Source organism: Grampus griseus (assembly GCF_964374135.1).
Source record: "Grampus griseus genome assembly, chromosome: 7".
Classification (NCBI taxonomy): Eukaryota; Metazoa; Chordata; class Mammalia; order Artiodactyla; family Delphinidae; genus Grampus; species Grampus griseus.
In genome coordinates, this window is record NC_139001.1 from 92,900 (window position 1) to 102,202 (window position 9,303).

The 9,303-nt window shown below is 59.8% G+C and overlaps 1 protein-coding gene across 1 annotated transcript; it reads right to left on the bottom strand.

Annotated features, from left to right (window-relative positions):
- Positions 1-2,689: 2,689 nt before the first annotated feature.
- On the bottom strand, positions 2,690-5,924 carry RTP5 (receptor transporter protein 5 (putative); the record flags this gene model as incomplete). Its single annotated transcript, XM_082658242.1, is given in 7 exon segments — positions 2,690-3,186; positions 3,273-3,618; positions 3,621-3,697; positions 3,700-4,029; positions 4,032-4,098; positions 4,102-4,165; positions 5,773-5,924. Coding segments are annotated over 7 exon segments (1,533 nt in total).
- Between the last annotated feature and the right edge of the window lie 3,379 nt (positions 5,925-9,303).

Sequence of the window (9,303 nt, forward strand, 5' to 3'; positions counted from 1 at the left end):
AACTGTAGGTTAACAACCTAATCTGTGGTTTCCTCTGCTGTATCTTCAGGAAACACCATATCTCCTGGGGCTGGATTGAGATAGGCAGCCCAAAGCAGTGTACAGGAAGGACCTAATTCTTGGAAAACAGGTAGACAAGATTATGGGTAAGAAGACAATGCTGAAATCTAGTCCAAAAGCCAAGGCAGGGTTGAAAGTGGAAAGTGAACAATGAAGGCCGAAGTCAGGACAGGGGAGAACAGACAGAAGGAGGAAGCGACTGAAAAATAACTTTGTGCAAACGCTGAAGAAATAAAAGCCCCCTCGGCGCAAGAGTTCAAGGAGGCAATTGCCTCCAAGTATGTGACGTGGGGCTTAGAGACAGCTCCCTAAAGGAATTGTGCAGGGCCGAAGAGGACAGCTAGGCGGGGGAAAAGACTACCTGAAGCTAAAAGAAAACAGAATCAGAAAAGGTGGCCCCGGGAAGGGAGCTAAGAGTCAGATACTAATTGCTAGCAGAGGCCGATGGGATCCTGTGTTGTTTCGGATATGCATATTCTCCCCCGTCTCTGTCTCTCCTCTGCTCTTTGCAGTGAACTGGAAACAATAACGCTGTCTCCTCTTACTCATTCTCAGCCCTTTGCACTCAAATTTCATCCCCCGCACTCCACTCATCATTGTGAAGGTGGTTTCCTAACTGAAGTGGCTTCCTAACTGAAAAATCCTATAGACTGACTTATTTTAATCCTCATTTTGCTACTTTTATTTCCATCAAGCCTCTTCTCAAAAGTCTCCTAATCAAAAGCCTTCTCTCAAAAGAGAGGCCTTTCCTGATTCCCCCAAATAAAACAGAGCTTATGTCATAAAAAAATAAAAAATACGGGCTTCCCTGGTGGTCTAGTGGTTGAGAGTCAGCCTGCCGATGCAGGGGACGCGGACTCGTGCCCCGGTCCGGGAGGATCCCACATGCCGCGGGGCGGCTGGGCCCGTGAGCCATGGCCGCTGAGCCTGCGCATCCGGAGCCTGTGCTCCGCAACGGGAGAGGCCACAGCAGTGAGAGGCCCGCGTACCGTAAAAAAAAATAATAATAAAAGTAAATTAGAACCCCAACCACCACAGACACCACCCAGCTAGGTCGTCACACCACAGTGTAGACGGGAAAACCAAGGTGGGAGGCTCAGTCCTGCTCTCAGGTGAGGGTTTCACCCAGTGTAGACAGACCACTAATAGTGGAAGGATGGATCCTGCACAAAGGGTGAGGATCTCACCCAGTGTAGACAGACCACTGAAGGTGGGAAGGTGGTTTCTGTCCTAAGAGTGAGGGTCTCACCCAGTGCAGACACACCACTGAGGATGGGAAGGTGGTTTCTGTCCTAAGAGTGAGGGTCTCACCCAGTGCAGACACACCACTGAGGGTGGAGGGTGGGTCTTGCACTAAGGGTGAGGTTAGCACATAGGCCACCTGGTGACCTGGCCTCGTGCTGTCTGGTGAGGCTCTGCTCAGGCTGGCTGAGGTGTACAGGCTCACGTCCCGTGCAGGTTTGGCCTTCCGTGTAGGGTGGAAGCTTCCGTGGCTCTGGTGTCATGTGGGGTCTCTGTGAGCAGGCCTGGGGAGGGCACATGCCACCCTGGTGCTGATGTAAAGCCCCCTCCTCCCCTGCCACCTCAGGCAGCCCTGTCTGTGCGGGAGCCCCGCCCCGCCTTCCCCACTCACCCTGACGGCAGGCCTGAGGGCAGACTCTCCAGTGCCTCTGGATTCCGTCCACTCAGCCCTCCCCACAGGGCAGGCCTTCCCAAACTCTCATCCAGCCAGGGGATGCAAGTCTCAGACCTCGGGCTCTGCAGACAAACCCCCCACCAGGGTCCTGGGGCCGGCTCTGCATGGGGGGCTACAGGGCGGCCTGACCCAGCTGCCCGCTGTCACGCCCCCAGCTGCCTGGGACCCACATGGCCCAACACCCCTGCCCCTTAGAACCGGACCTACGGCCTTTAAGATGGAAATCCAAGGTGTGCATACAAGTGACAGAACAGTTTTCTGACCTACAGCACAGATGGAGTTTCTTAAACCAAAACAGCGCTGTGGATATAAATGCTCCAGGGGAGCCGTGAACAGAATCCGGTAAAGCGCTGGCTGGCCTCCTGCCCCTCCCGTGGGGAAGCTACCTCCTCAGCTACTGGGACCCTGGTGTTGGGGGGGCGGGGGGGAAGAGGCTTGCCAACCACACCTCAAGGGGCTTTCATCTTCGCAGAGTGGGTGGTGTAGGACCTCCTCCCCCCACCGCCCACCCCGCCCTGACAGCCTGTGCTGAACAGATCCGAGCGTCCCGTCCGGGGATCCAGGAGCCATCGAGGGAAGGAGACCCTGCGGGGACTGGGACCCAGGAGTTGGCCCATGTGCCCACCTCGCCCTCCCACCTCACACCTTCAGCTCAGCCCGAGTGCCGTGTGGCTGCTGCTTCCTAACTTTTATTTTATTGGAGTGTAACACACGTACAGAAAAGCGCCTGGAACACACACGGTCAGCGTGGGAGACGATCACGGCGTGAGCTTCCACGACACCACAACTCATGGCAGGAGACAGAACACGGAAGCAGGGGGCGGCCAAGGCGGCCGGGGGCTTGCTGGGGGGACAGGGAGGTCACTTGGCTCGCTGGCTGCCCGGGCGGCCCTGCTGGGGGGTGAAGCAGGGACCGACGAGAGGCGCCACACTTCACACCCGCGGGGAGTGGTCAGGGCTGAACTTGTACAGGTACATTATCCAGAGGATGTGGACGGTCATGGAGACCCAGATCCAGACTTCTTCGTAGGGGTCGAAGCGGAAGCCTACGGCCCAGCAGAAGTCCTCCTCCCAGTAGCACCCAGGGCCGGACTTGCCCGCCCTGGGACCCGGCTGCCTCTGCTTCTTGGAAAAGCCAGGGGTGGCAAGGCCATTGCTTTCAGGGCCACTGTCATCACTGCTAGAGCCCTTGCTCTGAATGATACTGAGGACGGAGAAGGGGATAGTGACGGAGCCCTCGCTGATGGGGACAGGGCCACTGGCATTGGTCCCCGGAAGGGGCTCACGGCCAGTGGTGGCAGGGCCGCTGCCGCCATCCCCCTTCCCTTTGCCTTCAGTGACGCCAGCAGAGGACGCCCCGCCTTTGCCCTTGGTGGCGAAGATGAAAGGGAAGGTGAGGGAGCCGTAGATGAGGTCAAAGGGGTCCTCGCCTTCAAGGACCACATTGGTCAAGGAAGAGGGGAAGGTGACGGAGCCCTGCCCGTTGTGCCTGAGGCCGATGATGTAGGTCACTGGCCGCGGGCTGTTTCCATCAGTGACTTCAGTGACGGCACCGCTGCTGCTGAACGCGGGGCCCCAGCCATCGTCTGCATCTCATCTCCATCAGGGTCGGAGATGCAGCCGTGGCCTTTGTAGATAAAGCCTGTCATCTCCTTGGTGCTGCTGAGGACGAGGCCTTTGCCGTGGAACACGGGGACTTTGATGTTCACCGGGAAGCGTTTGCCTTTGGACGTGGCCTTGGAGCTGGTGGGCAGGTAGGGGGAGCCCCTGCCAACAGTGAGCGGCCCGGTGGGGTCGGCCACGGGCCCCTCGTCCTCGCGCACAAGGGAGAAGGGGACAGTGACGATCTCCTCATCCTCTCGCCGAAGAAGTCCCTGCTCTCGGAGAGGGGGTTCTTGATGAAGTCGGCCACGGAGAGGGGGACCGTGGTGGAGTTGGGGTGTAGCCCCTGGAGCGGTCCACCATAAGCCTGCAGCCAAGCATGCGCAGCTGTTGGCTGGCGGTGGGGGCGTCCACGTTGCTGCCACCATACAGGGTGAACCTGCCCTTGCTGGTGCTGGGGCTCTTGACCTCGGGCCCCCAGGCGGGGTGCGGGGGCTTCTGGAAGAAGCAGACCCCCAGGTCGCAGGCGTCGCAGTGCTCGCCGAAGCAGATCTCGGGGCACTGGTCGGAGCCTGGGCCCTCCCCGTAGCACTTCTGCGCGATGAACTGCACCAGCTTGTTGAGGAAGAGCCGCACGCTGAGCAGGCTGACGTGGCAGGCGGCCCCGCCCGCGGGCACAGCCGGCACCGCTGGGCCCAGATGCGCACCTTCACCAGCCCCTGCTGGGCATCCTCGTCCCACTACAGGTGGAAGAAGATGTGCACGTGGGCCGAGGACCAGCCCCACTGGCAGCGGCCACACTGGAGCCCGGGGAGGAGAGAGGGGGTGAGCGGGGCCGGGGTGGCCCTCCCCCGGGCCCAGCGGAATTCATGACCCCAGCCCGTGTGTGCACATCCCTCGCTGCACCCACAACCTGAAAAGCCAAAGCCGGCGCCTTTCATCCATTCGGCACCAAGACGCTCTCAGCGGCAAAGCCGCGACTGAACGTGCAGGGCCGCCTCTGCGCCTGCTGCTGCCGGTCTGTCGCCTGCTGACCTGGGTCTCAGCTGCTCGAGGAGACGCCACCAGGACAGTGAGGAAAGGAAAAGCTTCTGTGATGCCCAGTGAGGGGGCGGGGGGCTGCAGAAAGGACCTGGGGAGCCCACCCCACGGGAGAGAGGCGATGGGGAGGCTGGGGGCGGGCAGAGGAGCGTGAGGAGAGCGGTGAGGGTGCCGCTCCGGAGGCTGAAGGCCCTGTGTCCTTCTGTTTCCAGACTGTCAGGTCACAGGTGAGTGACCCTCTGACCCTCACCGGAACTTCCCCTGATGGTGGGCTTGTCCCCACTGCGCCCCCGCATGCAGCCTCCAGCACACGTGGCCGGGGAGCACCTAGACACGGATGGTGCCCTGGGGACTGAACTTCCTCCTTTGTTAATTAATGAGCGCGTCATGGCTACACGTGGCCAGTGGCTGCACGTGGAGAGGTGGGTCTGCCCTAGTGACCATCCCACCAGCTGGCATTTCTGTCCGTGAAAACAGAAAACCAAGATGTACTCAGGGTCCTCGTCCCACCTGTGTAGAGCGGCTCCTCTGTGGGGCCCGGGTACCCACAGAGTACCGGGTTGGAAGGGGCCCCTCAGATGCGCCGAAGGCTGTTACTTCCTGACACCTGGGAAAGCCAGCATCCCAGCGCACACCTGACTCCAGGGATTTCGGACGCTGGGGAACTGGGGCGGGACTGGTCTGCGAGGCCCCCTCTCCCCTCAGCCCCCTCCCAGCTGGCCCCTGGGGGACCAGGCTGCCTGGCTGGGCAGGGCCCCTGCAGGTCTGGCCCGTCCTGGCTGCTCTGACGGCAGCTGGCATCACGAGGAAGAGCGAGGCTCACGTGGTGACCCATGGTCCCGGGGGCTCGTGACGCGGCCCGCACTCGGCCACAGCCCAGGCCGGGGACATCCTCCTTCCTCTGGGGCCCGTACCCCCTTCTTCCATCCCCTCAGGCCTCCCTGCAGTGCAGGGCCGAGCGGCGACCGGGTGCCTGCCCACACCCTGCTCCCGCTGTCAGCGCTGCCACAGAAACGAGGAGATGCTGCAGTGAACAAGCAAAGTCCTCCACGCAGGGGCAGCATCACCACGCCAGCTGCCCCTTGGCAGGGCCCCAACTGGCCTGGCAGTGCCGACACTGCCAGGCAGGGCCTCAGCTGGCCTGTGCTGAAAGGCAATGAACAGACTGCTCCCCCAACACCCCCACTTCCCGGAAGGGAGGAGCAACACCCGACCCACCCACCCACCTGTTGGGTGCCAAGGCCAGGCAGACACACGGACCCCCCGCCGCCTTCCTCACCGGCCAGGCCACACCCAGCCTAGCCAGTGGTTAAGTAGCCTCGGCCCCTCCCTCCCAGGACCCCACAGGAGACCCCCCCCCCCCTCAGCCGCACCTCGAGAGCCCCCGCAGCCGGTACTGGAAACCGCTGCTGTCCAGGTGCCCTGAGGCCAGGTTCTCCTCGGGGACCAGCTCCCAGGTGTCCTGGGGCTTCCTCTTGGCCATCAGCTGGGCCAAGGTGGTGGCCCACACATCCACGCCGTCCATGCTGGCGCTGGGCTCCCCAGTGCGGTCTGAGGGCTGCGCTGGCTGCGGTTCCTAGCGAGCGCCCACCCGCCTCCGGCACCGACCAATTGCCGCCTTGACAACCGTCTCGTCTCCATAGCAACCGGATTTGTCTCAGAAATGAGAAATAGGCCTTTTTTTCTGACCCTTTTGCGTATTTTTTATTACGCAAGCAGTGGATTTTCATTTTAGGAAAAATCAGAAACATAAAAAGGACAAACTACAATATGATAAAAATCGCCCATAGTCATCATCGTGGTGCTGACACCCACGTATTTTCGGTGCCTATGCACATATACATTTCCATAATTATTTTTCACAAATAGGAAATCTTACTGAACATATTATCCTAAGGCCTGCTTCTTTTACCCACAGCGTAGCATGGACGGTGATGCCCATTCTTCTAAATATCTGATATTTTCCAGTCTGTGGCTGGGGCATGATCTACCTGCCCGGCCTCTGTCCTTGACCACGGTGCTAAGTCTTTGCCATTACAAACAAAGCTTAAGGAACTTTACTGAACATGTATCGTTGCAAATTTTCCCATGACTTTTCTTTTTCTTTCTTTTATTTATTTATTTTTTTTGGTGTTTGTTCAGCTGCGCCACGCACGCAGCTTACGGGGTCTTAGTTCCCCGAGCACGGATGGAACCCGCGTCCCCTGCAGTGGAAGCGTGGAGTCCTAACCACTGGAGCGCCAGGGAAGTCCCTCCCAAGTCTTTTCCTTTCTTCATACTTTTTATTGGCTAGAAATGTACATTTACGTAAAAATGCCTTAAAGGTAATGCACAGCTTCACAAATTACTCTGAAGTCTTAGCTCAGGACCTGAAGGAGCCGGCCCCCAAAGCTGTCTGCGTGCCCCATACCCGCCGCCAGCAATCCCCTCTCGGCAGGGGCACCGGCGCTGGGAGCCCTGGCCGCTCCACCCGAGATGCAGCCTGTTTGGGGGCTGTGCGCCTCCCCTGAGAGGAAGCTCCGCCCCGCGTCTTGTGCGCATGCGTCTGGCTCCTGCGCTGTCTGTGGGCCAGCTTCGCCCCCCACCCCACCCCCCCGCCCCGTGTGTCCAGCACTTGGTGAAGGTGCGAGGGCGACATGGCTCGAGGAAAGAGCCAGCCGAGGCTGGAGGGTTGAGCAGAGCCGGGAGGGGCCTGAGCCCGGGGCGGTGGGGGGAGGGCTCAAGCGAGCTCCCAGGGGAGGCGGCACCCAGCGCCCTGTCCACTGGGCAGCGTGGCTCCGCCGAGGAGCTGGCCGGCCCAGTGCCACGGAAGCGGGTTTCTCCGTGGGTCCAAGGCTGTGAATCGGCAGCTCATGTTGACGAGAGGAAAAGCTCTGACCAAGTGAAACAGGGACATGGACTGTCGGGACGGTGCTCAGCAGCCAGCAAGTCCCCCAGCGCCACGGCTGGCGGGAAAGGATGCTCCTCCAGGCCGTTCGGCAGCTCCCAGGCCAGAGCGGGCCTCATCCGGAGCACCCCGCCCGGAATGAGGGTCGTGGACCCTGCCCCTGGGCCTCTGGGCAAGCGGCAGTGCCCACAGCAGCGAGCTGCCTGCTCTGTGTCCCCTGCTGAGGGCTACGGCACCTGCCGGGCAGCCGGCTCCAGGTTCAAGAATCGCTGCATCCACCCCTGCTGGGAGCGGGCCTTGCGGACCTTTCCTGCAGCCTGTTCATGCCCAGACCCACCTAGAAATTCCAAGGCGCAGACTTAGCACAGCCTTCGCCCCCAGTGAATGCTCTGCCCATGGCCTGTTCACCTCCCTGTGGGCCTCCTCCCTATATCCACCTGTCTCGTGACTCTGCCTCTGTACCCTGCATGCTGAGCAGTTTCTTCTCATTTTTCTCCCAGTTCCTTGATTCTCTCCTCGTCTGTGTCCAGACTACAGCTGATCCTGTCAAGTGACTTGTTCATTTCTCAAACTTCCTTTTGGCTCTCTTTCAACTGGATGACATCTTTCTTCCTTGCAGCTAAGTGTGACAATGAGATAGAACAGGAAATTATTGGAATGTGCTTTGGGGAAGGTTCTGTAATATGGGACCAGGTAACCAGGGGAAGTCCAGCTTTTCCCATTCCACTTCCACCTTCTCTGTTCATCAGTGCAGAGGTGATGGCTGGCACTCCTGCAGCCACCTTAGACCGTGAGGTGACCTTGCAGATGGAAACCACATGCTGAGACCCTGAATCCTTGAGGGCAGTTGGAGTCACGATACCACTTCAGGGTCGCCTACCTCTGGAGTTCTTCTTCAAGAGAGAAGTAAACTTCTAGCAGCCATTTTCTGGGAGTTTTTTGGTTATCACCCAGCCAATCATAGCAATTCTAAGGTCCTGAATTTTGCTGGTCAGTCCAGGGCCATTGTGTGTATGTGGGCACCCATGCTGTCCTGTCACATGCCTGTGCAGGGGGCTGAGGGGATGGCTGTAGCCCTGGCCCAAGGAGCCCCCACCGAGCTCTCCCTCTCTGGTAGCGCCTCCAGGCACAGCGGCCCTGGCTGTGCCTACACCGTGCTGGGTGTGGGCACCCTCGCTCTGCCCAGACTGGACCACAGCCCTGTACACCAGGCCACCCTGCAGGCCTCTCCGCTCCGAGACCACCAACTGTCTCTGACTCTGGGGGAGAGTCTTGGAATCATAACTCACCACCCCCTGCCCTGGAAAATAACCTTTGGGTGATGAGACGGACCCTTTCAAAATGGAAGGAGCCTGTCGCCTCCAACCTTTCTCAGGACCTCCTCAGTCTGGCCTAGAGCCTGATCCAAAGGCCCAGGTGCAGACCCCGGGGAAGTCAGCCTCCACGTACCTCTATCCGTCTGCCCATTTATGTGCTCCCCAAACCCACGAGCCAAGCCCCCTGCAAAAACTACTTATAGGGTCAGCTAACAAATTCTTCAGGCATAAATATCCCCTCCTTTTCCTTTTGACCAGAGAAACGATGGGCGAAGCAAAACGCACACACCACTCCGTACGTGATTCCTGGGTTGTGCGGCGTGTCCTGGAACCACGGGTCCGGCTGTGTGACTGTGCAGCCCGTAGGTGGGGTGGGAGAAGCCCTTCCTCGGAGCCGGTGCGAGGACGCTGGCACCGCTAAGGACAGGCTCTATGAACAAGGCTCGTAGCCACGCCCTCTGCCTCTACGCTGCCCTCCACCTTCTAACCTATGACAGCCTCCCTGGGGCACTGATGACCCCAGTCCGGGGTGGGGTATGGGTGGAGAACGGTGTCAGGAAACCAGGTACCATTTCTATACGATCGCCCCCCTGAGGGAGACGCCGAGGCCCCTCTCCCCATGGACACTCTCTGGCCTCCCCCCTCACACTCACTGCCCTGATCGGAGGGCAGGGGCAGCCCTCACAATGGGGGCTTCCAGG